The following is a 27941-nucleotide window of genomic DNA, read 5'->3' as shown; positions in this document are numbered from 1 at the left end:
CTCACAAGAAGAAGTGGGGAGGGACAGAGGGATGGAGGGCTGGAAAAAAAAAGTCTACCCACACTTCATCAGCAGCCTATGGTTGCATACTTGCAAAGAGAGAAAGAATCGAAGAAGGAAAAGAAACAAGGGAAGGGGGGGGGGAGAGTATCCCAGCGGCAACGCAGAATGACACGAAGAGCTCCTCGTTCCGTTTCCTCTCCTTCGCGTTCCTCTCCCTCGGGTTCCTCGCCTTCGGGCATGCCGCCGCTCATCCCCCGCTTTCCACCGCGATGACCGCCTGGATATCCACGCCGTCAAGAGAGCCCCGGCCATTTCTCCGCCGTGTGGGGGGGGTCCCCTCCTTTCTCTTCCAAGTCCCCTGCCGTCTTATTGCCGGTCTGCTCTTCCGTCCTGCCTTCACCCGAGTCAGCCCAGCAAGGCAAGGCCGTGCCGTCCGTGTCGCGTCGGTCCTCATCCGCGCCTCCGCGCGCGCTTTCCGTGACAAAAAGGCTAGGTGAAGCCGGTGCCTTGCCCGCCCCAACGGCGGCGGCCTCTCGCGCACCCCGAGCGTTGGGGCGGGGATCCAGGGACGCGACTGATTCGGATGGATATGGTGGGTGAAGTAGCGCAGCAGCAGACAAGAAAGAGAGAGAATAGAGGGTGTGGGGAGAGGGAGAGTGACGGCGGCGGTGGTCGTGATGGTGGGTTTGCGGCGGCTTTCACCAGCGCATCCCGTCCGACTGCCGTTGATCTGGCCAGGTGAAGGTAAGGTCAGGTAGTGTTCGCTTCGTCTCGTCTCGCCTCGCCTCGCTCCCTCCAATGCACCCCTCCCCCTTGCCAGTCCGCTTATCGCCGAAAGGAGCACCAGCATCTGTAAAGTAGGTAATCTGTAATCGACGACCAGGCCAGGGGCCGAGGTGACTCGGTGATAACTTAAAATTTACCACATGAATTGCCATCAAGGTTTTTCGTCGCCGCCAAGTCCAAGTCCAGGCAACCTTGTGGCTCCCCTCAACCGCATCGTCACCTGCCGGTTGTGTCGTCGTCGCAAGGATTCGGGTCCATCGTCAAGCTCAGCACTGCCCACCTCTCATTACTCAAGTCAAGGCGACAGGAGCCCCTGACCACGTCACACAATCACGCCGTCTGCGCCCTTCGGATGCTGCTGCGGCAATCTCAACCCTGCAACGTAACGCCAGCAATGCCAGCAATGAGATATCGTAACAAGTCGGCAGGAGTAACAGCAACAAAGAGAGTCGATTGACTATCGTACGAGTCCCCAGGGCCGCCAATCTATATCGATACCCCAATGGCAGCCCACGACTCGAACACTTTGGCCGCGGCATGTATGCAACAGCACCCGTTTTGTTCATCGTCCTCTGCTTTGCCCCCGTTGAGCTGGCCAGTCCAGCTGCGAGACCCTGTCTCGATGTTCCCTCCCATTGACCCAGCCTATATACAAAGCAGACTCGTACAGCTTGGCCGACTCTCCTCTGACAGACGGCTCGGCAATCAATAACGCCTAGTTCTCAAGACGCCTTCTTCATGCTCGGAGGCAAGAGATTCGTTGAAACTAAAATGTAGGAAAATGGAGGGGGAGAGCTCGTCCTCGACATCGTGTGAGGCGAGTCCATGCCAGTGGGGGTCGTGAGTGAATACCTCCGGGCTAGTGGCCGAGGCACTCAGGGCCGAGATGATTCTCGGACAAATGCTCTACTCGAAAATGATAATGAAACACGATAAGATGGGCTTAGTGCTCGTAGCCGGCACCGCGTTGCCACGGGCTGTTTCATGTTAGTACATGTTGCGTCGATCCGAGGTATCTGGGTTCAACTGACCTGGCGTTGTTTTGTGACCTGTAGCCCGCCGGGCTGGCATTGTGCTGCTGGCGGAGGCTCTGTTGGCTTCCCGCACCGCCGTAGGGGCTGGGCGACCTCAGACTCGAGGCGTAGGGGCTGCCGCGGTTGTCGGCGGGGAACAGAGGCACCGAAGGGTCCACCGGAGAGCGCGGCGGGTTGCCGATGCGGTTGACCGACGTCTGAGACTGCGCGGCCAGCGGGTGGCCATTGCCGTCCATGCGGCGGCGCATCGATTCGGACGAGATGGACTCGTTGTCGTCATCGAGGTCAAGCTGCGACTTGTAGCCGGCCTTGTCACCACGGGCCGTCGCGGCCAGAGCGTCGAGCTCAGTCGTCGTGTTCAGCTGGGTCTGCGACTTCATGAAAGAGACACGGTCGTCGGCCATGAACTGGTACTTGGCATCGGGGTTCTTGCGCCAGAAGACAATGGTGCTCGAGATGATGACCATGATGAGCAGAATCAGGGAGAAGGCGGCGTTGGCAATGAACAGCACGACACCGGTGGCGCCGGGGACAATGTCAGGTGCGGCGTAGACATTGGTCATCATGAAGAGGAAGACCGAGTTGAGGAAGTTCATGACGCAAATGGCAATGTTGAACGAGTTGATGCTCTTGTCCATCCAGGGGCGCAGGACACTGGCGGCGATGAGAGCGGCGGCCTCAATGACCATGAAGGCGATGGCCTGCACGACTCCAACGTGCTGGCCGAAAGCGACGAACATGCCCTTGATGAGGGTGTAGAGAAGAGTAGGGGCGATGAAGTAGTAGGCCGAGGCGCGGAACTGGACGTAAAGGAAGCCCCACTTGTTGAGGGCCTGGGGGTCCGAGTAGAGGATGTAGGCCGGGTTGCGGTGCATGGCGACGGAGCGACGAGCGATGCGGATGACCTTGAACGAGGCCCAGCCGAGGGTGATCAACATGCCGAAGAAGAAGAAGATGGCGAGGACGACCTCGGCGGGCGAGTCGCGCTGCGTGAGCTCCCAGAGGCAGAGGATCGTCATCATGGGGAAACCAATGAGCGTGACGCGGAACAAGATGCCCTTGAGGACGGTGAGCCAGCCGTTGCGGAACTCGAGGAAGCTGTCGGTCTTCATCCACCTCTGCCTGACGCACAGCTCAGTGAAACCCTTGAAGAGAGCGACGACGAGAACGGTGAGGACGGCGAAGATGCAGTAGAAGGTGAGGCCGGTCATGAAGAGGTTGGTCGACTCAATCTTGGCGCGGAAGGCGACACGCTGGATACCGTACACGATGAAGGAACCGGAGCTGAGCTGAATGTTGGCGCGCTTGGCCAGGGCCGTGCCAGCACGAGCCATGATGCCAGCGGCACCCTCAGTAAAGTCGACCGATCGCTTGGTGACCTGGACGGAGGAGGTCCTCATCGAGTTGAACAGGGTGCTGGGCTCACCGCCGGTGGCACGCTGGTACCAGGTGAAGACGTCCTGCATCCAGCCGACGCGAATGATACCCATGGACCACATGAAGTTCTGGGTCCAGGCCTGGACGACGGGGGGCAGGTGAACACCGGTGAGACCAATGATGGCCTGGGCCTGGAAGTAACCGAAGAGAGACAGCGTGTTGGCGGCCAAGTGAGCGGCGGCGTTGGTGTGGCCCATGCCAGAGACGACAGCGGCAGCAATGAGACCGAGAATGGCGATGAGAGCAGTGGCCCACTTGACGCCGACTAGGTCGACCGTCTTTCCGTTGGAGAAGTCGGCTTCGACACAGGCAACGCTCTCGCCGGTTTCCGTCAGGTTGAGGTAGGCGCGGAAGGTGGCATCAAGATCGGGGATGGAGAAGGCGATACCGGGGATGACCTTGGTGGCCTCCTCGTCAATGTCGATGTTGAACTTGAGGTTGATCTTGTCGGCGGTCATGGGGCACAGACCAGCGAGGTCAATGTCACAGGGGTCGATGGTGCGGTGGATGACTTCGTAACCGTATGCCTTGAGCGAGATATCGAAGACGACGCTGCCCTGGACGGAGGAGACGGCGACGATGTTGACAGTGGCAGTACCGTTGTCGGGGGTGAAGACGACGTTGAACAGACTGGCCGAGAACATGGAATCAGACTGGCACGTGTTGAGCGACTTGGACTCGAGCTTGCGGATGGCCATGACGGGCGACAAGGCCGTCGAGAGAAGGAGGAGCGGTGACCACCTCATGTTGGCGGTATTGGCGAGGTATCGAGGTCGGGATGAGCGATTGACGTTGGTGATTTTCGCGAGTTGTAGTGTTTTGTTGTAGAAGACGTCTCCGAACCAGGCGAGACCGAGCTGACACGGCTTCCTTTGTTGATGTAGGTTTCGCTTAGCTCTCGTGATAATTTACAAGAGAAGCGGGAGGAAGTGAAGAGCGAGGTCGACCAGTCGAACGAAGAGTGGTGCACGAGTACCTGCGTGGGCGGTTTTCCTTTTCGTGCAGAGTGATTTGCAAGGCTCGTCGGTCGAAAGGCAGGGAAGAGGAGGAGAGCGAGAGTAGTCCTGCCGACGAACTGGCGGAGCGGGTGGTGTTGGTCAGGTACGTGAGACCAGACCCCGTTCCGATGGGGTTGGGGGGGTAAAACGAGCGTTGGGTTCGGGGAATGCGATTGACACGGATTGACGAGGGATGTCGCCGGCTGGAATGTCGTGGTCGCGAGGTGATGTGTGAGGTGAGGGGAGGGAGTGGAGGTGGGACGGTCTGAGTTGAGGGCGGAGGGAGAGAAATGAGGTGGACGAGGAGACGGAGAAGGCGGGAACAATTGGGGGGGGGGGACAGAGAGGGAGGCGCAGCCAGGTCTCGATTCAGGGAAACAGGGACGTGCTGGGTGGTGACTGCCAATACGGGGAACAGGAAAAGGGGGCAGGGGGAGGGGGGGCATGACAGAGGCAAGATGGGCAGCGGCAGCCCAGGGGCGCGACAGGGGTGAGCCGCTGGGAGGCACCACCACCAGCAGAAATTAACGAGCCAGCTGGTAGACCGTGTTAGAGCCAGTACGAACTGCGCCCGACCTGATCGAAGGTACATCAGGTTCCGCCTTTTTCTGGCGGCATCGCATGTCTCTATCCACGTGACTCTCGTATTTGCGGGTCCCCCACTATCCAAAGGCACAAGCCCTGGAGCGCGTGCGCGTCCATCAATTCCCAAGCGTTCCTCCCAAGCCACTGGTCGTCGTGCCCCCGGTGGCAGAGCGAAGGTCCCCCTTCTTCCGTTCTGGCCTGTGTCTCCATTTGGCATCTTCACTGACGGCTCAGGGCAGTCTGGTCCTCGTTGAACCTGTTGGAGCTCATCCAGACCATCACACGTCTGATGCGGATACCGGCCCAGCATTGTAGACAGAACAGGCACAGGCAAGGCAGGGAGGGAGGGGTATGACCTCCAATGGAGCGACGAGGAATCAACAGCACGAAGACATGGAACACACAGAGCAACAAGCTAGGCGCGTCGATCGCCTGGAAGTGCCGCTGCCCGCCCACCCCTTGCGACGCGCAGCGTTTGGGCCGTTGCGCACCTTGGTACCAGTGTCTGTCTCTCGCCTGTTCACCCGATCGCCTGTTCACCTGTTCGCCTGCTCGCTGACCCTTCTTCGCCGTCAGGCATTTGGGCTTGGCAGTCCATGATTCCAGAGAGCCGTATTCTAGGCACCAGCAACTTCCCTTGGTCGATTGCACTGCCACTGCGGCGCCAGGTCCGGAGCAGGTAGGTATTGGATTGCCATTTCATTCTCAATGTGACCATCACGTGCCACAGCTCAGGCCAGTGCAGGAGGAGAGCATCCAATGATGAACGCGTGCCCAGCGGCGACGGCTTCTGTAGACTCCCCCTGGTTTGCCCTGGCACGGCGCCATGACGCTTTGTCGCTGCTGCTGTCAATTGCTGCTGCCGCTTGGTGCTACACACGACGTCATGACGGCTCAACCCCCATGGCGCCAGACATGAGCAAGTCAAACCTGCATCCCCGACCGTCTGCTCTGGAGCGTCAAAGTCTGCTCAAGGTGCACTCGAGCCACATCTGCACGTTGATTATGGTCGACTCTTTCGCGCTACGAGGCTGGCAGGGCTGGCCCACAAGGACCCCGTCTAGGTGTGACCGAGCCTTTCTTCGGGAGAACTCAATCCCAGTGCTACGTCTCACCAGGACCTTGGTCGGCTGTGTGGTCGCATGCAGGTGCGATGCAGACGCGTGCTCACGGTGCCGCACTAGGCCAGGGATCCAGTGTCAATAATGCACGTCAAAGTTGGTTTTCAGATCAAGATACAGTGGCTCATGCCACCTGTGTTGTGCCGGCCGGAGGCTAGATGCTGGCATTGAGCGAACTGCGTGTGACAGGAAAAGACTTTGTATCAAACGTATCCTACAGTACAAAAAATAATGTTCACTACAAATGAGACTCCCCACGTTGGGGCATGGCAAAGGTATCGTGATCGACGTGTGATCAGTTGGCTCCCCGTTTCCGCACCCAGTTCCTGACGCGTCTTTTGCCGCTCAGGCCAGCTTGGTTCACGAGATGGCCAGTCGTTGTACATAAATCCGGGCGACCGACAGGTTGTGTATATGTAAGAAGAACAAGAAACGACTGGGTGAGGGGGTCGCATGACTTTCGTACTCGCTATCGAATTTGGCATCGACAAGGTGCTGCGGCAAGGCAACCGTAGATTTGATTGAGCGGCCCGAAGTGGGGCGCAGTTTCCCGTAGCGCTATGCTGGCCGGCGGGTTCATCGGCGGAAGCCAGTCGGTCCCACCCACCGGCTCCACCCGCCGGCCCCGTCTGCCGCGTTTCACTCGTTGTCATCACTCTGGTGCTCGTCGGGCGTTCTGCTGAATATCAGGATTGATTTTCCCATGCTGTGATAGCGGGAAAGGCTCACCGATTGAAGGTCGGCAGGCTAGTCTCGGAAGAGGGGTGATCCACTCGACGGGTATCGTTCTGGATAGGCGATGAGGGCGTCGCCGGCACCTGGCCAGCCATATCATTGAGCGCTATGGTGGTGCGAGCCGGGGGGAGCGCAGGGTGCCGCTGCTGGAGATACTGGCGCCACGCGATGGTAATGGTGGCAATAGTTAGGAAGAGGCCCACGATTCCAATTGTGATCGTGAACAGGTCCGGAGTTGGCGCCTCATCTTGGGGTGGCAGCACGATGGTGGTGTTGCTTGCACTGGCCGTCATGCTCCACAGATTCTTGGATTGGGGCGCCGGCGCCATTGCTTGTATTGTGGTATTGGTCTGGTCGAGGCGATTATCCTTGGAGATACGGGTTAGCTGTAGAAACTGACGGTCCTGTTCTAAGTCAGGATTGCTCAGTGCAATTCCCAACTTCTTGGGACTTTGCCTTGTTCTCATGTTCCATATCGAGGACCGAGGCGCACCCATGATACTTCTTGTGACGAAGCACAAAATAGCACATCCGGCACGGCACGTTGGTCCTAGTGGCTGTGCAGCAATATTTCACCGTCCAGTACGATAGGTACCTAGCAATGGGCTGGGCAGCCAAAAAGGTCGCGAAAGGGCGCTCGAGGAATCGTCCTACATGTACATCAGGTAGTACAAGGCCAAAATTTTCAACCCTTCGCCCTCCGGCGGTTTCTTTTTGGTTTCTTTCTGGGCTCGCAGAGCCCTGGGCAGCTGGCAGATACCTATGGGTGTGAAAACTTACCCATCCTACTTCGTAAAACGATCATTCGATGTGGCTAGGACCACCTCCCAGCTCCAATCACACCCCCACAAGTAAGCACCCGTCAACAGAGTCACCCCAAAACACCCCAGAAAACACCCCCATGTAGACCCAACGAGGCTTTCAAGCATAGAACGCCTACCCCAATGACAAGCTCAACCCACTGTCCCACATTCAACAAGTGGTTGGCTCCCGTACCGCTCCCCTCATGATCTCGACGGCGCGACCGCCCAGCTGCACGCCCTCCACCATCCTTTGCCCGTCCCGACCGACCGCCACCTTGACGACGACCCCGATATCGCTCCGTCTTCCCATCTCGACACCCTGGGTCACCTCAAACCTGACCTCCCTCTCCTCATACTCGTGCAGCGCGAGGTAGCTGGTCAGCGCACATGCCGCCGACCCCGTCGCCGGGTCCTCAATCTCGTCCTCGACCATCCTCGTCCGCAGCCTGACCGTGCGTGTGCCGTCTGCGCCGACGCCGGTGCCAGTGATGACGTGGTAATACCGTCCAATGAACGTCTCGTGCCACCCCTCGTCCATGATGTCACCCGCCGCCACAGAAAACCGGCCGGGGCTCACCTGAGCCAGCGCCTCGAGCCCCGGCAGCCTGATGAGCGAAAAGGTCATGCCGTTCACGATGCTGAACAGCGGCGCCGCGAGCTCGGCGCTCCGAATGGCAGGCGTCGCGTGGAGGCTGCCGGGCCGCAGCGCCGCCTCGTCGTGGTCCCGCAGCCGGCGCGAGTTGAGGTGCACGTCGTGCGGGATGGCGGCATAGACGACGCCGGCCTCGGGCCCCGCCGTGATGGGGATGGGGCCGGCCTTGGTGACGAGGGTCGTGACGCCGCGGGACCGCAGGTAGGCGGCGGCGCCGATGGTCGGGTGGCCGGCAAAGGGGAGCTCGCCCTTGGTCATGAAGATGTCGATGCGGCGGGTCGTGGGGTCCGGGTCGTTGGCCGGGTCGACGTCGTGGAGGAAGACGGTCTCGGAGAGGTTGAACTCGCGGGCGATGGCCTGCTTCTGCGCCTGCGTGATGGGCCTGTCGTGGGGCAGATGGACGACGCCGAGGGGGTTGCCCTGGTAGGGCGTCGTCGTGAAGACGTCGAGGGTGACGAAATCGAGGGACATGGTGGGCGCCTGTGTGGGGTGGGTAGATGGCAAGGGGATCCTGTGTGTCTTTGACGTCTACGTCTTGGAAGGGGGCAGGACACTGCTCGCCTTCTATATCGAGGTCGAGGTGAGTCGTCCACGTGATGAGTCATGCACAACGTGAGACGCTATCGTGCGGGAATACCGCCGGACGTTGCGAATGGCTCAGGAATAGTTGCCAATGGCTCAAGAATGGCACCGAAGTAGCGGCGTAGACCTTTGGCTCACCGGCTGCGAAGAAGGCACGATGTCGTTTCCGAGTGCTGGAAGGTACGCCCCAGGTGAGTGAGTGGTCGATGGTAGGGCGCAAGATACGCAGGGAAGGAAAGGCCGGTGATACCCGCCCCGAACAACGGAGCTCCCGGTCGTCGTGGCACGGGCCCGTGTGCTCGCCAGATGTGCGCCATCAACCCCGCGATCTGCTGACAAACGGGACCGACACGACGGTCGACGCAGAGCTGGACTGACAGCAATCCGCTCGATTGCTAAGCCGTTCTCCTGTCGTCTGGGCCCCATCCCCCACAATTGGTGAAGCCAAGGGCGTAGCCATGCATGATCGCTGCCGTAGATGGGGTCAGGCCTCCTCGTTGGGGTCATCGTCTGGCGATGCACCATGTAGGCGATGCACCATGTAGGCGATGCACTAGAAAGGCAATGCACATAAAGGCAATGCACATAAAGGCTCATGCCCATTGCCGCGATGTCAATCCAACCGCCAACACCGCTATCCCACCCTTCTGAACTTCATTTCACCCAACGCAAGCGTCCCCTCACCAACGCTCTGACACCATGTCTGGCTACAGCGTCGTCCACACGAAGGAGGCCCCTCCCGGTATGTCTCCGTCGTCAGAATCCATGCACGGACATTCACCTGACTGACCTGCTCTGCCCACCTCAGTCGACCAGATCCCCCTCGTACGTGACTCCTCCCATCCGTCACCACCAAAGCACCCCTCACAGGCCCACTCACCTCCCGCAGTCCCAAGCCATCAAGACGCCCTTCGCCATCTTCCTCAGCGGCCAGATCCCCGCCACGCCCGACGGCGCCCTCGTCACCGGCTCCATCACCGACAAGACGCGCCAGGTCATCACGAACCTGCGCGCCGTCCTCACCGAGGCCGGCTCCTCCATCGACAAGGTCGTCAAGGTCAACGTCTTCCTCGCCGACATGGCCTACTTTGCTGTGAGTACCAAACCCCCCGAAGCCTCCGAGTTGGTCTTGCGATAAAGTGCGCGACTGACGCCCTCGTAGGAGATGAATGAGGAGTATGCCCAGTGGTTCACGCACAAGCCGGCGCGGAGCTGTGTCGCCGTCAGGACGCTGCCGTTGAATGTCGATGTCGAGATTGAGGCTATCGCCCTGCCTTGATGTGCGGGCGGGGGCGGCTACGGGATTGGGAGCCGGCGAATCATCTGGCTAGGAGTGTTGCTACATCGCTCGAGAAGACCAGTTGTGTGAATGCATTGGCGTGCGAAATGACCTTTGTGAGAGATACACACGAAGAATGAACATTCATCACCTCCTCAACGCGGTTGTATTTCTAGTCGGACCGGCCCGACCAAAGACACCATGATTACTTTTGACAGTCGACCCTAACGCCAGATGAAACTCTATGCCAGACGTGCTCCAATCCCGAAATAAACAACACGCTCGACGGCCTACTCGTATGCATCCCACTGCCTGTCCCACGGCTGGTTGGGACCCTGAAAGGCCGACCCGTGCTTGTACCCACCAAGCAGCTCCTCCTCGTCGACGCCGCAGTGCGTCTGCCCATCCCGGCCGACGAACCGGCCGAGGCCGTACGTCTGCTGCTCCCGCGCCGCGAGGTGTCGCACCATGCCCTTGTGGTCCAGCTTGGCGGTGCCCACGAACCCCCAAATCATCTTGCTCTGGTGTATGAACGCCAGCACGCTCGCCAGCGTGTTGGGCTGCCGCGGCAGGAACGGGTGGCGCCGTCGCACGAAGACAAACGCCGACACGACGAGCATGTAGACGAGGATGAACGTTGCGAGGCCAAACGAGACCCAAAAGGAGAGCTTCGTCTCCTGGCCGGCTTGGATGTGCTTCGAGTCGTCGTTTGTCTTGCCGGGGATGACGAGGCGGATAAAGTCGCTGCCCTGGACGGTGGCGAGACTCGTGACGAGCACGGTCAGTATCTCGGCCATGATGGAGCCGAAACCCACGAAAAAGACGAGCCAGTGGCCGTTGAGGGCGGCGCGGACGGGGAGCAGACCGAAGGGCACGGAGGTGTAGTCCAGCGTGAGGACGGAGGGCGGGGCGTGCCGTCGCGAGAGGATATAGTACGGCTCCATCATGCGGACGTCCGTGTCGAGCGTGCCCCAGGCGAGCTTGATGCACACGGCCAGGGCCGTGACCAGCCATGGCGCCTTGTCTGTTATGGCGCTGGCGGGCGTGAAGAGGAAGATGGGGATGAAGCCGAGAACGAGCAAAACGGCGAGGGCGAAGCTGCCGAAACCCGAGGGCCGCAACATGCCGGGGTGCGGGTTCTTGGAGAGGTGGGCGTCCTGGTATCTGGTGCGATCTCGGGAGGTGACGGGTGTCTCGTCATCTGGCGCAAGCGATGCGTTGCGAAGAACGTAGCGACGATGCTTGAGCTTGGCATGAATGTCGTCGTGGCTGACAACGTCGAGATCGGCAAAATCGACGAGAATGTGACTGACAACAGCCATGGACGCAAGGCCGGCAATGCCCTGAACATCTGCCAGCAGGCCCGATCTTCGAGTGTGCAAAATGTAAAGAAGCACGCAGCCGCAAAAAGCACAGACGCAAAGCGTGGAGACGAGAAGCCTCGACCACAGCCCATCGACCAAGATCTCCTTTTCCTCCTCGGGATGCGCCATTCGCTCTGTGCGGCCAGGAGACAGGATGATGGAGGCGGCCCCAAAGGTGGGCACGAGAGAAACGGCCAGGGAGGTGGCGACGGAGCTGACGGCCACAGCCCAGTGCCTCAGCTTGATGGCTTGGAAGGGTCGCCACCAGTTGAGGCTCGTTATATAGTCGACGTTGATGGATTCGGCGGCCAGGGCGCCGCCTTCCTTCGACAGTTGGTAGAAGGCTTCAAGGCGCTTGACCTCGATGCCGACAAATTGCCAGAGCACTCCGTACAAGACGGAGAGCAGGGTCGGCGCAAACTTGAAGGCAAAGTATTGGCCTGCCGGCAGGTCAGAAGGTGATACGAAGCTCAGCAAAGGATTGCGATGGGATTGGCGGTAGAGCAGCTCCTCCATGACGGCCAGTCCGATAGACAAGACGATGAGCGCGACGAGGTACGGCCACCGCATGGAAAATGGCTTCCAGTTGGGCTGTGGGTAGAAGACCTGGGCCTCGCCCCGTTTGGCGGGAAACGTCGTTTGACGCATGGCATCGACACGATCAGTGAGGGCGTTTGGTCCCGTCAAGCCGCTGATGTCGACTTCAGAGGCTGGATTCTCTTCCATGATGACCTCGATGACCTCGCCTCGTCGGTTGGCTTCGTTCTGGCCCAGGACCTTGATGCTCGTGGCACGATCGAGCTGCGGTTGGCGACGTGAGAAAGATCGCAACAGGCCTCTCGGCGACGTTGCCACGGGGGACATGAGTTCGTCGCCGGTGAGGGTAGTGCTGGGCTTGAAGCCCGCGCCGAGGCCACGAGTTAGCTGGCCGTTTGCTTCTTGCCGCTGTAGGTTTCGGAGGAAAGCGTCGCCTTGGGAGCTAAATGGCCCGATCATGGACGTCAGGTCGTACGCCTCCTCCGTTGGTTCATATTGGGGCGTTGAGTCATTGTCGTCGTCTGTATGGCCCAGGGGCGCCGCAGCCGCCAGGAGTGAGAGGTCATATCCATCTTCGTCAGCGCGTTCTGCGGACGTCGGCTTCGAGCGCAGCGAAGCCGCTGGAAGGATGCTATGCGCGCTGTGCGATGTCGCAGGTCGTTGGGCGCCTGTGTAGGGAGTCGTAGTCCATCTCGATTGCGTCATGGAAGGAACGGGATATACCAAGTGGCCCGTTTCCAGCGGCGAAGCACTGTCGTGATGTCTCGGTTCAACATCGCTCATGTCGGAGATGCTGGAAACGCGATGTGCCAGCCACTGACTTGGCCGGCTTGCGGTTGGTGGCTCGCCATATTGAGCCATGGTCACGGTACCGTCATTTCGGAAGAGCGTGATGATGTGAGCCAGCTGGTGGAAGTTCCAGGTCACAGCAGGTCACAGCAGGTCGGAGCAATTTTGAGGGTCAGCAGGCAGCACCAGCCAGCCGTCAGGGAACTACCCCATCGGCGTTCCTTCTTGGCACGAGGTCAGCAAGGCGAGGCAGGGTGTATGGTGTGGAAGACGACCGCAGGCAGCTACGTTCGGCGGTCGGTAAGGCTGTCTGGTTCATCGGTTTACGGTCGCTCTACGGTCGCCAGCGCGCGCAGGCCAGGCCAGTAGGGAGGCATCTCAGCAGCGCGTGCGATAGAACCGGGCGTGTCCTCAGCCCCAGCCAGCCCCAGAGACAGGCGTCCTTGAGGTCCAGATCGGTGGGAAGCACGGCGGCTAATCCTAGATGGGCTGAGGCTGAGTTTGCCCATGTTGAGACGAACAGGTAGTGTGCGGGTTGTACGGCGGATGATACACTTTTGCGATCCAATCGCTGATGAGGAAGCATCGATGCTGCGGTGCCCAAGCCAGACGGCGAGGGCGCCAGTGACGGCGAGAGCGATTTACTCGATGAAAGGGGTTGGATGAGCGAGGCCAGACTCGAAGGGTTCGACTCCAGAGTTCAGAGTTCAGAGTTCAGAGTTCAGAGTTCATAGTTCATCCGAGTTCACCAGTGACTTACTTGTTGGGCGCGCGGCGTCGTGCTTAGTCACCATGGTCTGTACATGTATGTAGGTACCTCAGGTAGGCACCTTAGGTAGGTACCGTAGGTAGGTACCTCAGGTAGGCACCTTCGATCCCCCGCCTGCCAAGTTCAAGTAGAAAAAGAATCGATACGATGGTGGCGGTCGATTACCCCCATGTCGCTGCGCTGGTCAGCCCCTGATCATCATCATCATCAAACACGGTCATCGACGTCAGCATGCGGTGGGCACGCGGAGCGAGGATTCACCTGACGTGCTGCACCAGGTAGTGGTAGTTAAGCTGCGGAACATGGATCAGAAATGGACCACCCTTCGCGCTGTCGAACCCGGCTGCAGACCTCAATTACCTACCTACCTACCTACCTACCGTATGTACCAAGGTGCTTAAGCAGGCCAAGGACTTAGCTATATGTAGGAGGCACTGCGAAAGGTGTCCGTCACAGGCAAAACCCCAGAATAGGGGGGGGCCACGGGGGCGACCTGGACCCCTAGGCGACCGTCCGCTTCTGCGTTAGAGCCGACAGCAGGGGCCATGCCTGCGTGCGGGTGCCCGCGCTGTCACTTGCTGGCTGTTCGTTGTACTGGGCCTGGCCCAACGCAGCGTTGAGCATGGAGCGGCCAATATCGTCTGTCATGCAGGCCATCTCTGGTGTACCGATGCTCATTTCCTTCGTCGTCCGTCCCTCGTTGGAGGTTTCGTGGATGTGACCCCGGCATGGATGTTTAATCTGCCCTTTCTGGAACACCTTGAAACATGGCGTGGCAACATGGGGATGGCCATTGGCTGTGGGCTGCATCGACAACACTTGACAGGCTACTCGACCTAGACAATTGGCAGAACGCAATCGAGACCACGGGAAAGATGAGATGCCCGCCCTTCCCTCGATACCGTTCCCTGTGATCCCTACCATGTCTTGCCCTTTGTGTACCTTGTGTGAGATGATGGCTATCTTACAGCAGAAAGGTACCTACTGGCAGGCAAGCAGGCACATGCGATGGCACCGAGAGGGCCACACCTCTTCCTTTAGGGAGACAGGCAGGTTCAGTGCCTTACCATGCACCATGCACGCTGTAGCAGAGGCCGAAAATAACGGGGAACCAAGGCCTATCCTTTCGTTCGCTGGCACCTCGCTCGTCGTGCCTTGGCCAGAACGCAGCAGCACACCCTTCATTTCACATGTGGTGGAGGTACCGACGGACAGGCGGGGTTGGGCGGGGATCGCCATGTACACCCGACAAGTACACGCGCAGGTAGGGAGGTACTTTGGCCTGAGGACATGTCATGGCCTGAGGGCATGTCAGGCCTGAGGGCATGTCAGGCCTGAGGGCATGTCAGGCCTGAGGGCATGTCATGGCAGAGATACCCAGGCAGAGAGTCTCGTGGCTGCGGATTCTGGGTGGACGGCCCACGGTCAACGAGTACCTGTCCACCCTTTCTCCGAGGTACCCTTCCGGCGCCCTGGGGGCCTGTGGACCTGGCCTGTACATGTAGACTTGGGGCCTGTGGACCTGGGCTGCACATGTAGACTTGGGGCCTGTGGATCTGGCCTGTGTTGGGCCTGCAGACGTCGACGAAGGAAGGGCTGCCGGCCGCCATCCCAGTTCCGTTCAGGGCAATCTGCAGTGCATTCATTCAAAGACAAAGACCCCGAGTCGCATCATCTCCTTTTCACGTTCCCCAGCGACCACGAAATCACAACCGTCCTCCTGACCGCCCTCGTCGTCTGGTGTACCGACCCAACTACTCGTCGTTTTGCCAAACAACCACAACCGCCCATTCACACATCGCCCTTCCATTGTTTACCATTGGCACGGCGAGGCGTCATTGCGGCTTTCCTCTGCTGTCGATATTTCATCCGACCGTCACAGCGAAGCCCTGCCACAGCTCACCTACCTACCTACCTTAGGTACCCTCTACCTGCTTTCCACAGACGACAACAAAGCAACAACACCACCACCACCACCAACAGCACGCGCTACAGCGTTCCCAAGAAAAGAAAGCAAACCTACCCTGCCACCCACCATGTCGGCAGCAACCGCCAAGAAGCCCCCCGCCGCCGGCGTCGGTCGCGTCTCCAGCACCGATCCCACCGCCTCGCCCTCCTCGTCCCCTGCGCGGAGCGCCCACCGCTCGACGCCCTCCGTCTCTGGCGCCGGCGGTGCAGGCGCCGTCGCGCGCACCCGCTCCACGCGCACCGGCACGCCGACGCGCCCCGTGGCCGGCCGCAAGGACTCGCCCCTCCACAGCGCGTCCGACGCCGACCAGGACGCCCGTGCTGAGCTCGTCACCCAGCTCGAAGACCTCAAGGAGCGTCTCTCCAAGGCTGAAATCTCGGCCGAGCAGTACAGGAAGCAGGCCGAGGTGCTGCAGACCCGCCTCGACGACGCCCTCGAGGCATCGGCCAAGCTCGAGGAAAAGGTCCACGAGAACGAAGAACTGGCCGAGACGCTGCGGAACGAGAAGAGGGATGCCGCGAGGCAAATGCGCGAGATGGAGGCCATCTACGAGGCCGAGCGGAGCTCCATGAACAAGGAGAAGGAAGACATGGCCAACCGAGAGGAGGAGATGCAAATGGTCATCCAGAGGTTGAAGGACAGTCTGGCGCAGAGGGCCAACAACGACGATGACGTCCGGCCATCAAGACAACGTTTGTCAACCCCCTCGCCCTTTCTCCTGCTCTTTCCTGGCACCAAGCACTCATCTGGCACTTTGCACAATCCTTGGCACCACGGCTGACGTCCTCCCTAGCACATTCCCCCTCCGTCGAGGGCGGTTTCGCGCCCCCATCCTCCCTGAACCGCAGCGACTCGCGAAATAACTCCAAACTCCTCTTGCAAAAGGACAAGCTCATCGAATCTCTTCGGCTCGAGCTGGCCGAGGCCCAGATCAAGCTCGTCGAGTCGGAGAACTCGGGCGGCGGCCGCCTCCACGAGGTCGAGAGGCTCCTCATGGAGGCCCGCATGGCCAACGCCCGTCTCATGGAGGATAATGAGAGCTATCAGCTCCTCCTCCAGGAGAAGACCCTCAATGGCGAATTCAATAAGAACGACTTTAGCTACATGGGAAGCTCAGCGGCGAACCAGGACGCCCTCAACGCGCTCGAGGGCCGCACCGCCGGCACGAGCCTCGCCGACGAGCTCTCCGACGCCGCAGGGACCGACAACGACGGCGAGGCGGTCCGACGCCTCGAGAGCGAGATCAAGGCGTCCAAGGACCAGAACAAGGCCTTGACGCTGTACATCAACAAGATTATCGAGCGCCTGCTGCAGCACCAAGACTTTGAGCACATCCTCGACCAGTCCGGCAGCGACCTCAAGCTCCCCGGCGCCGCCAACGTCGACAAGGAGCTCCCGCCACCGCCCGCCGACAAGGGCCCCGTCGTGCCCTCGTTCCTCCAGCGCGCCAAATCCATGGCCGTCGGGAACGGCAAGCCCCGCCCGCGACCCATGTCTGTCATGCCGACGTCGGGCTACTCGGCACACGAGGATCCGGAGACGGCGCCTCGCATCCCCATTGGCAATCTGACGCGGTCCACAAGCACGCGCCGCTCGGGCCGCCCCGTTTCGGAGCAGTACACGGGCGGCGGCGGCGCCAGCCTCGTGAACCAGATGTACCGCGGCGCCGACGGGCCCGTGTCGCCGGGCCTCGGCAACCCGCGCCACTCGCAGAGCTTCTTCACGGCGGCCTCGGGCGGCGGCAGCACCAACCCCAACGCCGCGGCCCGCGCCCCCAGCCAGCAGTCGTCGGCCGGCAACTTCCCCGGCATGCGCAGCGAGACGTCGAGCATCTCGGGCGACTCGGCCTCGGTCGTCAACGGCTCCTCGGTCGGCGGCGACGTCTCGACGCCCCCCTCCCAGAGCAGCCCCCCGCGCTCCCACCACGAAAAGTCGACCACCTTCGCCGGCAACAAGCCGCGCCCCCTGCGCCTCGTCCAGGAGGCCGAGGCCACAAAGACCGAGACGGCCAACAAGCGCGCCAGCTGGATGGGCTGGGCCGCTGGCTGGGGCAAGAAGGAGCAGCCCGACCAGCAGCAGCAGCCGCAGCAGCCGCCCACCCCGGCCACGCCGACCATGCCGCAGCGCCGCGCCTCGGGCGAGACCATCCCGGAGTAATGCCACGCAAAGGCTGATGCCAATTTTTTTGTTACATAGATCCGATCGGCACCAACGTTTTTTCTCTTCTTCATGACCGACGGTGTTGACGAAATCATACAAAAGACGTCGTCTTTCAGCAGGACCTGGACGGGGAGACAACATGACTGCTTTGCTTTTCAGTTTCATTTTAAAACTAGTCTCCCTCGCACATGTGCAATTTTTGCATGTGCGAGTTTTCATGTTGGACATGTTTCCTGGGATATGCATCTGACGGGCGAGCAAAGGCGATGATCGAGCGCCGGGCTAAGGGGAGGGGGTTTCAAAGAGATGATGACTGGGCGAAATTTGGCAGCGTTTCCTTCGATCCTCCCTGCGCCGCGGGGAGGGGGTGGGGGGATAGCAGTCGTCAAGGTAGAGAGGAATCTGTGGCGGTTCGCCCCGACGTCAGATGCGCATGGCTTGACGACTCGGTCATGTAGACACATACATGTATCGAGTTCTGTTCTGTATACTCGTTAGGCATGAATGATATCGACGCTGTTACGAGACTGTATCAACCCGACCCACTGTGCGATGGCGATGATACTGCGCGTAGTTTGACACGTGAAAAGTGAGCAAGGAACTCTCAGATTGGTCAACTGCCAAGGTGGCAAGCATCTCAATTTCCTCCCTGACCCTAACGCGTGGTCCGTCTATCCTTCTACCTTGTCCCTAGATACACGGGAAAGCCACCACCGACATCAAACTCCGGACATCCGGACCTCCTCTGCGACCCGGGCTTAGCAATAGCACCAGCCACGTGGGCCCTCCGATCGCCCCGCCTCTTTCAAGCTGGTTTTTTTTTGTCGTAAAAAGTCGTTAAAATTACAGATTGACCTAGTTGCCCTTTTTGTCCGTCTATGGATCGCGAAACGCAAGTATGAAAAAGGGGAAAGAAAATCCTCGTCAGAGGCGCTTGTGTGTAAGTCAGAAAAATAGGCCATGCCTACCCAGTAACAACAGGTCAAGAATCTTGTAGTGTCAAAAGCGGCGCCTGTCATAATGGCTCGCCAATCAAAAAGAAAACGAAACGTTGAAAGAGCAACCTTGGGGAGCAACTCCGAGACAACGAAACGCTGCAACGTTTCTGGCCTCTGGGTTTGTTACTGGTCAGATGAGACCCGCTAAACGCCTGCTTTTGCAATGGGTATGCCGTGCTATGCAACGCTCAATATACAGAAACAGTATGAGTAGGATGACAAATGAAATGGGTTGAAGAGCTACTCGGTCGATGAGCGCTCAGGCTGGAACATCTCCGTCAACTGGCAGCGTCGAGTTGAAAGAGGGATCGTTGGCCGAGTTGGGCTTGACGGTAGCTCGACCGGAAATCGGCGCGCTCCTCACACGTTGGCTAAGGGGAAGGCTATAGCGAACAACGCCCTTGATCACAAGATCAAACTCGTCTTGGATAATGCGGCTCCAGCGTTCGGAGCCGCCTGCGGAATGGTTGCCGGGTAGGCTGAGCCGCATTTCGCCTGTGGAGGAAGACATGCCTTTGTTGAAGAACGAGCCCTCGAATGACAGAGGGCTATCGAACTCGGTAATTGTACCGAGGCGCATGTTTGGTGCGTCGTCAGGCAGGTCGTCGGGGGGGTCGTCCTTGACGTGAATGTCAGAGTCGGTGCCATCCCCCATTTCAGGGCCATGAGGCCACTTCCACCAGTCGCTGTCGGAGCCTGCGTGGGGCGACTTGGCAAAGACCTCGATGTTTGCTTGGTCGACTGACACGACGACAATATTTGGGTTATGTGCTCTGACCGTCAAGTCGAACATCAGCTCCGGGTCGCTAGCCACCACATTCTTGATGGATACGAGCTCTATGTCCATCAAGGGCTGTGACGTTGCGAACATGAAGCCGATCGCGCCGGTGATGACTAGCAAAAGCATCATGGTGATGACCAGGCACGCAGCAAAACGGTTCAGATACGAAGGCTGCTGTCGATATGACTGCGATTCGAGGTGTCGTAGACTCGCGGGGGTGCGTCGGCTTCGGCCTCGCGCGGAGCGCATAGACGGCGACAAGAGTGGTGTCCTCTCATCGTCGGCACCTGTAGTGGGATCGTCCAAGTCATACGACGGCCCCGAGACCAAGGGCCTCTTCCCGTTACCGGAAGGACCTCGCGAATGGTTGAGGAATCGAGGGCTCGGCGGACCCGATGACTGCCGAGACTGGACCCCGGAGAACTTGGACCGCGCTGCGTTCGGGAAGGGCGAGTCGTTGTCGAACAACGAGGTGTGCGTATTGCCTGGGTTTCGGCCCCATCGACCAATGTGTGTAAGGTTGTGGTGGTGATGTCGCGCAGTCCCTCGGCCTGAGCCCGGGCCGGCGCTTCGTCCGCTACCCTTGCCATCGTCTTCGCCCGCGGTCAGGTTCTCGCCACCGCTACCGGCAAAGGAATTGACGAATTTCATGCCCTTCTTCATGATGACGGGGGGCGGGCCACCACCGTTCTCCAAGATTGAATGAATCGAGCGCATGGCGTTCCGGTCGGCCTGGCTGGCCATCGACGTGGCGCTCGGTGTGCGCGAGTGATAGCGGCGAGGCCTGTCACCGGCATCTGGAGGATTAGAATCATAGACAAAGGTCTCTTCAGAGTCTGACGAGTCTGCCTCGTCAACCGCGCTGGCCACCTTGGCTTCAAAAATGTCGGCCTTGGAGGATCCTGAACGAGATTTGGTCAGCAAGTTGCTCATGTGATACAGTCCCGCGCTGGGTGTTCGCGCGTTGGGCGCAGTGGACAGTCGCGAACTGTGGTTGCCCTCGCCCCGCAGGCCTCGATCACGGCTGCTTGTGGGGGTCAGGACAGCGCCATACGACGCCGGCACTGTTGACGTCGAGTACTGGTGGCAGTGTCTGGGATGGGGACTCGGTAGAAGATGTTGTGTCTCACCAATGGCTGTGGTCACGGCCGGTTGCTTGCGGCTGACCTTCTTCTTGTCCTTCTTGGGCTTGATGGTTTCCGTGCTGGCCTTCGCCTTGAGAGTACCGCTGCTGCTCTCCATCTTGGAGTTCGGGGCCAGTGCTACCTGGGGGATCGACGATACCGTCTCGGTCTCCACGGTCATGGATTGACCCGAACCCTCACCGGCGACCTTCGTCTTTGGCTGCTTGGCTGACATGGAAACAGTGCTAGGTTGGCGTGCGAGCGACGGAGGAGGGGCAGAGCTCTGGGATCGCCTGGAATCAGCCCGAATGGTACCGTGGTCGTTGGCCATCTCCGAAACAGGTACAGCTGACCGGGCAGCCCTGATGGTAGGGTATTCGACAGTGCCCTCGCCCGACAACTTTTCGTTGACCTGTTCCAAGGCGGCATTGATACAACCAGGCGAGTTCGGCTGGCTCACTTCCTGAACGGTCTCTAGCGTCGAGCTGTTGCCGATGGCGGGCGTTCGTAGCCCAGACTGCGAATCGTCTGTGTCACTGTCTGGCATGTTCGACGCACCGTCCATCGTCGGGGCCGCAGGTTGCGGGGAAGGGGTTGCACGCTGAACGCTGATTCTGGGAGGATCGGTGTCGATGCGGCGTGTTGTAGAGACGCTGGGTCTGTGGAGCTGCGGGGGAGGTGAGCGCAGGCGGGGGGAGACTGGCCAACGAGGGCTGTCTCGTGGATATGATTGTTCTGTGATGATTGACGTCTTCTGTGGACCTGCAGATCTCGCGTTTAGATCTGACGACGCCGGTAACAGCGTTGGCGTTGTCGCGGCAGAGATTGTGTTGGAGCCGGGTGGTAGAATGGATTTGACGGATCGTGGGGTGCGAGCCGGACTTGTTTCTTGTTGGCTGTTTCTCCTGGACCTGGACGCTGCCGTCGCCGAAGCTGAACGGGCCGCCGATGTGGACGCCTTGATGCGCGAGCGGGTGGGGGAGACGTCCCGAGAAGCCACGGGCGATTGGCTCAAGGAAGTACTGGCGGAGGATCGTTTTGATGGTTGGCTGTCTTCACCTCCAGCGGCGGAGGAGAAGGACAGTTGGGAAGTTTCGGGCAGCATATTGCGTGGACGGCCGGCAGTCAAGCTGCCGGTGGACGAGTTGGCTGACCTATCCATGGAGGGAAGGCTTGATGCAGACGAAGGAGACAACGCAGGCTCGGACCCTTGGTTGCATGCCAGGAGCGTGGGATGGGGAGTTCAACTAGATGGATGGTGATTGGAGGTAGGAGGGGTGTCTATCATCGCGATGGATGACACGTCGTGGAGCAGGAGGAGGGTTGCCCGTGACGAGGGTAGCCCTTCGAGAGGGGCCTTTGGCGCGCGCAGGTAACGCTCGTCGATTGTTTGTGTGGTTGTCTGCTGGGGGAGGTTTGTGGATGCCAGGATGGGAGATGGAAGCTTCAGTGAAGGTGACAGACAGTCGTACGTAGCGGCCGAGGTAGAAGGAATATAGACAGTATGCGTGATAGTTGGGGGTTGCGGTAAGTGGCGTGGAGGCCGGTCCAAGGTCAGGTGTCGTGGTGGGCGGCGTCGTGGTTCGGAGGGGGATGATGGTGAGGATGGAATGACACAATCGAGCGCCGACGTGAGGTTATGGATTGACGGACGTGGTAAGCCGGGTCAGTCGGGCTGGCTGCTGCTGTTGCTGTGGGCACAGAATGGGGGGGGCCTAGGCGTGGACTGCAGGGCAACAGGCTGTCGTCTACCCAACTGGGGGTGGTCTAGGTGCGATGGGGGGGGCGTTGGGAGAAAAAAGAGCGGTGCAGAGGAGGAGAACTGTGGGCAACGCGAGTGGGTTGAGAGAGAGGTTCGATCGATGGTGGATGATGTCGTTGGGGTCAGATGGGAAAAAGCTGGCCTAGGTAGGTAGGAAAGGTAGTCAAGGTATCTAGTCAAGGTAGGTACAAGTTGGAGGACAGTGGGCGGGCACTCTCAGTGAGGGCAGGTGGTAGTCAGGGTAGGCAAGACAGGGCGGCGGGCTTCCTGGGCCCCGAGGGTTGGGACAGAACGTGTCAAAGGTCAATCGGAATCGGGGGGTGGCAGGTCTAGCCTGTGCCTAGGTTCCCGGTAGGTCGTCATTGCCTTCCTTAGTGCGAGGGCAAGGTGGGAAAGTGGGCCGGAGGTGCGACACCTTACACCTTCCCTCCTCAACAGCAGCAGCAGGGACGAGCCCGCCAAGGGACGGGCGGTCGGGGACTCTCCAGAGGGATGTGCCAGTGGAGGTACTCGCGTACCCGCTCATTGCTCGCTTGAGGTAGCTCCCTCGGTATTTTCCGCAGGAGAGTACATGCCTCACACATGCAGCTACTTCTCGGCTGGCAGGTCCCCGCAGCGGACACACCTCTCCGCTGTGTTTCGCCTTGCGCACCACCCGTACCTGAGAAGGACGCAGGACGCCGGAAGGGGGGGAGCCTAGACGTACTTGGTACTTGGTACCTATTCCAAGAAAGAACACATCGAAGCCAAGGGTGCTAATCGTCCGTCTGTCATTCATGCCATTTCCCATTGATGCTGTGGTTTGATGATGATTTTGCATTTCTTCTTCTGCCCTCGCCCCATCATGTCACGAGAGAATCTGGACGAACCCTGGAGGCGGGGATGGGTGTGCACGTGACGATATTTCTCATGTCCCGCGGGTGGGTTTCTGTCTGCTTCCACCTGAAAGTTCTAGTAAAAGTGAAGAAGAGAAGAGAAGAAAAAAAAAACTTGCCCTCGGGCCTCACTCACCATCCTCGGCCTCGGGTCAGGCGCCCATTTGCAGCGACCCTTGCCCCTTGACGCCCCGTTGTCCGTCCGTCGTGTTCCTCTCCTGGCCGCTCGGAAGAATCCCGCCAAAGAATGCGGAGTCGTTCAATAGAGCCGGCACCCCAGAAGTGTATCGAAGGCAGCAAGGGTGGTGCGAACATTCGGTGCAGTCGGATATACTTGTACTTGTACGTGTACATGTACCGGGTACTGTGGTTGGCGACAACGCTACTGCATAGGTACACGACTTGTACGTCTAGGGAAGCAGTGCTCGGTGGTCACTCTGCTGTAGCTAGACGTGGCAGCGAAAGTACCCCTGCAGCCTTCACCGTCGCCTGTCTCCCTTTTTTCCCTCGTCCCTTCCCCAAAGCCCCCCCCCGGCCCCTTTCTCCTCGCCGGCTTGCCTCGTCCACTCCACCCTCAGTGCCAGCCCGCCAGGCCTGCCTCGTCCACTCCACCCTCAGTGCCAGCCAGGCCTGCCTGTTTGCCCGTCTGCTAGACTCCGCCGGGGACGCGCACTCATTCACACTCTGTGCCCTTGTCTGTCCTGTCGGGGGCACATTTGGTGCTCCGTCGGGAGGGCATGACCCGGTACCTGAGTATTGCGCGACTCAACAAGAGAACAGTCTCTGCCTGGCAAGGTTCGCCATCTGCCATCTACCAAGTGTGCCAGCGACGCGGTCCGGACCCCTGGGCGAAGGGCGAACCCCATCTTCACCCGTCCCAGCCGTCGTGTGCTGTCCGTCCGTCCACATCACCGCTAGTTTGCCGACCAGTGCATCCACGATCGGCTGTCTTGTCATCCAGGCACTGGACGAAGGATAATTGTGTCAGTAGTCGGGACCCAGACCAAAGTTGTGTGTGGGCGGATGCCAACCCCCATGCTTGTGCATCCTCGAACACAGGTCACAAAGAAGAACATCGGACATGTGGTCTGGCGACGGCCTGCCAAACGGCACTGAGGTGACATTGCAGACATTTCTTCCTGACTTGTCTGTCTCCTCTCCCCCACCGAAGAGGCAACTTGCGAGGCCAGGCAGCGAGGCAAGGAGAAGGTTCCTTTTTGGAACAGCAGGCGGTGGGCAACGCAGGCCAACTCATCAGCCCGTCATGTCCGGTCGGCCCTTGCTCGAGGCTCCGACCAGCGAGACAGAAGTTACTGGCTGCTGATGCTGATGCTGGTGCTGGTGCTGGTGCTGCCGCTGCCGCTGCCGCTGGCTTTTTCGCACATTGTCAAACGGCAGGGTCCTGGTCCGTGGAGAGAGACCTGAGACCCGACGTCACCGCCGCGCTGGCTGATTAAACATGATAAAACGACCATCTCGCTTCGGCCACACGCTGGCATGGCACAGTACGGGCAGAACAGGCGGGCAGAACAGGTGGGCCGGGGGCGAGCGGTGATGACTGGGTGGTCATGTTGTGCGACAGGTTCGCCGAGCGGCCCTGTTCACCCTCATGCCAAATTGGCACTCGCAGCTCATCTTCGGGTGACCGACCCGTGATCATGGCACTCGCCAGACACAGACAAGGCCTGCCCCCCCCAACTGAGCCATGAGTATTCGGCATCCTGTCCCTTGTGTCAGTCACCCAGGCATCTGGGCCGAGGGACCCAACATGTGGCGCAGCGCCTCCCACACATTGCCGCTCGACGTTGACGAACGCCAGGCGACCACGTCGCCCGCGCCTCTCATCCCAAAGCCTCACCGATCACCATGGACTGGAACACCCACGCACATGGCATCCTGACCGCCCCCCCCGGGCCTTCCCTGCTTGCAGCCCTCCGCTGCTTGCTCTGCGACGAACCTGCTGCCGCCGCCGGTCCTTGTGACGTCCGATTCTGCCAGTTTTGCTGCCATTCCCCAAATTGTCACCATCACCCACTCGGCCAAGGCTATCCTGCCAACTGGCCAGCGAGCCCACCACCAGCACTACCCCCGTCGGCTCATCCCATAGTGTTCCGGCCTTGCGCACGCGCGCTCGCGCTCCCGAAGCGGGCCCTTCCTTGATCATCTGCGCAGGAACCCGGCGTTGATTAGTGCTCATCCTGGGCAGCAGCAGCATTGATGCCTGCGCAGTAGATGGACGTGGCCGTGCCGTTGGACAGCCGCAGGCGGGTGGCTCTGGTGCTGTGCTGGCGCGACTTGTTGATGGTGCTCGTCGGTCGTGAGCACTTTTATTAGGGGCTTCACCAATCATCCCAGCCGTCCCTCTCATCTCTCTCGCTCTCTCCCTCTCGTGGGGGTAGGTTAATGGGCCCTCGCTGCCGCCGCCGCTTGCTCCCTGACCACAGACCGCATACCAGGGGGAGGAAGAGGTCATGGCTGCCCGAGACCCTTTTTCGGCACCCGTGGGGGCTGCTCTTCGAGGAAGAAGCAAGATGAGCGAAGGGTCCTTTCTCCTCCCAGCTTTGGGGGTCCATGTTCATTTGGAAGGGAATGAGAGGGACGGCAGCCTCGGTATGTGATGTGCGCTTCGCTCGTTGGTTCGTCGGGTTGGTTTTCATTCGAACACATGACCAGGGCTCCGCGCCTGTAACGTGGGTAAGGATAATGACGATAATGCGTCATCAAGTACCCATGCTGGGGGGATTTATTGTGCCTCGAGCGAATGCCGTTCCTCGACGGAAAAGAGGCAAGAAGAATCCGTGGGCCAATCTAACCTACTGTTCAGAGGTGTATGTCTCTTTCTCTCTCTCTCTCCCATTTTTTCTTTCTCAAGTAACCAAAACTCCCAAAACACCCTGCCCAAGGAAAATAGCAACTGTGACCTCTCCGCCTGCCCATGCTCCAGTCGTGTTGTTTTTGTTCTTCTCATGTATACGACGTAGATGCTCATGCAAAGTGAATGCCCTCCGAGTTGAGCGCGTGCAGGAGCTTCAAAAAGTCCGTTTCGTCGCACTGCCTGGCGCGCTTCTCCAGCAGCTCCGTCTTCTCGAGCGCGCTCTCAATCTTGTGGCGGACGAGGGCCGCGACCTTGGTCTTCTTGCGCTTGCTCTTCGTCTTCTCCACCTCGGCCGGCTTGAGGGCGGCGAAGAAGTCGGTCGCGCCGTCGTCGTCCTGCTCGGCGGCGTCGCCGTCGAGGTCCATCTCCTCGTCGGCCGCGTCGTCCTCTTCCTCCTCCACCAGCGAGTCGTCGAGGGCCACGTTGTTCATGGCGGCCCAGACGCGGTAGTTCTGGCGATCACGTTAGCGTGGGAACGTCTCGCGTGGGGCTGCGCGCCGCGGCCAGACGTACCTTTTCCAGCATGGACAGCACCTCCTTCGTCCCTAGCCAGCTCGCGCGCATGGTCCTGTTCTTGCGGTTGAAGCACTGGAATCGCTCAGTCAGTCGTGTTTCGTACAGGCGAGACGGAAAAGGTGGTTGTGCTTACGATCCGGAGCAGGCCGTCAAACTCCTCAAAGGCAATGTTGGGACGCTCGCTGCCCTGCTTGGGCACGATGCGGACGACGCACGAGTCGACTTGAGGGGGCGGCCTGAAGTTCGCCTTGGACACTTTCATCTGCGCCAGTTAGCATGCAGGGTCGGCGAGGCGCTGTAGATGCGAGAGCAGGACGTACGACATTGGAGCAGGTCGCCCAAAAGTTGGCATTGACACTCAATCTGTGTGACTTTGTTAGATCGGTCTTGACGTGAACGGCGTGTGATGGGTGCTCACCGGCCGTAGAGCTTGTCGCCCGGCTTGGCCACCAGCCTCTGTCCGAACTCGAGCTGGAACATGAGAATGGCCTGCCTCGGCGGCTTGGGCATGGCCAGCATCTTGAAGACCAACGGCGAAGAAATCTGGTACGGTGTATTGGAGATGAGGACGTCAAAGGGCACCCAGTCGACCTGGCGGATCGAGCGTCAGTGAATCTGCCCGTCGTATCGTGGCCTTGCGCCATGCAGAGGGGGGGGGGATCTCCAAGCAGAGGGAGAGCAAGAGACTGACCTTGATCGCATCGCCCAGCATGACCTCCAACTTTCGCTGCTCCGGTGTGCCTTGTACGCGCTGCACGCATGGTCAGCGCCGCCCATACACTCCCATCATCCCCAGCTGCGTGTAGGGCACCGACCTTTGTCACTTCGGCCGCCATTCTCGGGTCAAACTCGATGGCGATCAACTTTTTCGCATTCTCCAATATCCTGACCGTCAGGTTACCGGTACCGGGACCGATTTCGAGGACTGTGTCTGTAGGCTTGAGGCCGGCTTTCTGTAGTTCGTGCGGCATGGTCAGCCTAGTGTCCCGCGCGAAACAGCAGAGAGGAGTCGGAGGATACGTACGGCAACGATGGCGTCTGCGACACCGGGGTTCTTGAGAATATGCTGGCCGACGTTCGTCTGGGAGAGAGAAGAGAGGAGAGTCAGCACGGTTCAAGCGGTCGGCGAGCGGAGGTGGTCATACGTTGAACTTGAAGACATTGTTCGACTTTTGCGGTTTGGCATACGGCGAGGAGCCCGCCGCGCTGCTGTTGCGCTTGCCACCCTGTGCCTTTCCCATGGTGACAAGGTTCTGTGTTCGGTGCCCGATTTTGGATCGCTTTCGCCAGTCTTCGGGTGAGGGGGTGGAGGATCGCAGTCGAGCCGGGGCGTGTGTTCTTGTAGTCGGTGTCGGTCGCGATGCTGGGATCCCGCCGTCGAAATAATTTGTCGGTGATCGCGGGGCA

At 59.7% G+C, this 27941-nt stretch overlaps 7 protein-coding genes across 7 annotated transcripts; 2 read left to right on the top strand and 5 right to left on the bottom strand.

The window, feature by feature from the left end:
• Positions 1-1732: 1732 nt before the first annotated feature.
• On the bottom strand, positions 1733-4006 carry D7B24_006936 (uncharacterized protein; the record flags this gene model as incomplete). The annotated part of the gene is made up of 2 exons (XM_028641056.1): positions 1733-1766; positions 1821-4006. 2 exons carry the CDS (start codon positions 4004-4006, stop codon positions 1733-1735), a joined length of 2220 nt encoding a protein of 739 aa, XP_028494962.1.
• Positions 4007-6603: 2597 nt separating this feature from the next.
• Positions 6604-8625, bottom strand: D7B24_006935 (uncharacterized protein; the record flags this gene model as incomplete). Its single annotated transcript, XM_028641055.1, has 3 exons — positions 6604-6640; positions 6694-7103; positions 7696-8625. The coding sequence occupies 3 exons, from the start codon at positions 8623-8625 to the stop codon at positions 6604-6606; spliced, it is 1377 nt and encodes a 458-aa protein (XP_028494961.1).
• Positions 8626-9435: 810 nt separating this feature from the next.
• Positions 9436-10015, top strand: HMF1 (the record flags this gene model as incomplete). The annotated part of the gene is made up of 4 exons (XM_028641054.1): positions 9436-9478; positions 9545-9561; positions 9626-9829; positions 9899-10015. 4 exons carry the CDS (start codon positions 9436-9438, stop codon positions 10013-10015), a joined length of 381 nt encoding a protein of 126 aa, XP_028494960.1.
• A 290-nt stretch (positions 10016-10305) lies between these two features.
• On the bottom strand, positions 10306-13291 carry D7B24_006933 (uncharacterized protein; the record flags this gene model as incomplete). The annotated part of the gene is made up of 3 exons (XM_028641053.1): positions 10306-12536; positions 12738-12822; positions 13106-13291. 3 exons carry the CDS (start codon positions 13289-13291, stop codon positions 10306-10308), a joined length of 2502 nt encoding a protein of 833 aa, XP_028494959.1.
• Positions 13292-15510: 2219 nt separating this feature from the next.
• D7B24_006932 (uncharacterized protein) lies at positions 15511-17600 on the top strand (the record flags this gene model as incomplete). Its single annotated transcript, XM_028641052.1, has 2 exons — positions 15511-16135; positions 16237-17600. The coding sequence occupies 2 exons, from the start codon at positions 15511-15513 to the stop codon at positions 17598-17600; spliced, it is 1989 nt and encodes a 662-aa protein (XP_028494958.1).
• Positions 17601-18860: 1260 nt separating this feature from the next.
• Positions 18861-21668, bottom strand: D7B24_006931 (uncharacterized protein; the record flags this gene model as incomplete). Its single annotated transcript, XM_028641051.1, has 1 exon — positions 18861-21668. The coding sequence occupies one exon, from the start codon at positions 21666-21668 to the stop codon at positions 18861-18863; it is 2808 nt and encodes a 935-aa protein (XP_028494957.1).
• Positions 21669-26128: 4460 nt separating this feature from the next.
• On the bottom strand, positions 26129-27775 carry DIM1 (Dimethyladenosine transferase; the record flags this gene model as incomplete). Its single annotated transcript, XM_028641050.1, has 9 exons — positions 26129-26470; positions 26532-26606; positions 26668-26796; positions 26855-26897; positions 26953-27125; positions 27226-27285; positions 27350-27487; positions 27559-27615; positions 27680-27775. The coding sequence occupies 9 exons, from the start codon at positions 27773-27775 to the stop codon at positions 26129-26131; spliced, it is 1113 nt and encodes a 370-aa protein (XP_028494956.1).
• Between the last annotated feature and the right edge of the window lie 166 nt (positions 27776-27941).

Source organism: Verticillium nonalfalfae, assembly GCF_003724135.2.
Source record: "Verticillium nonalfalfae strain VnAa140/NRRL 66861 chromosome Unknown scaffold_51, whole genome shotgun sequence".
Lineage (NCBI taxonomy): Eukaryota > Fungi > Ascomycota > Sordariomycetes > Glomerellales > Plectosphaerellaceae > Verticillium > Verticillium nonalfalfae.
This window is presented reverse-complemented; position numbering and strand designations above follow the sequence as displayed.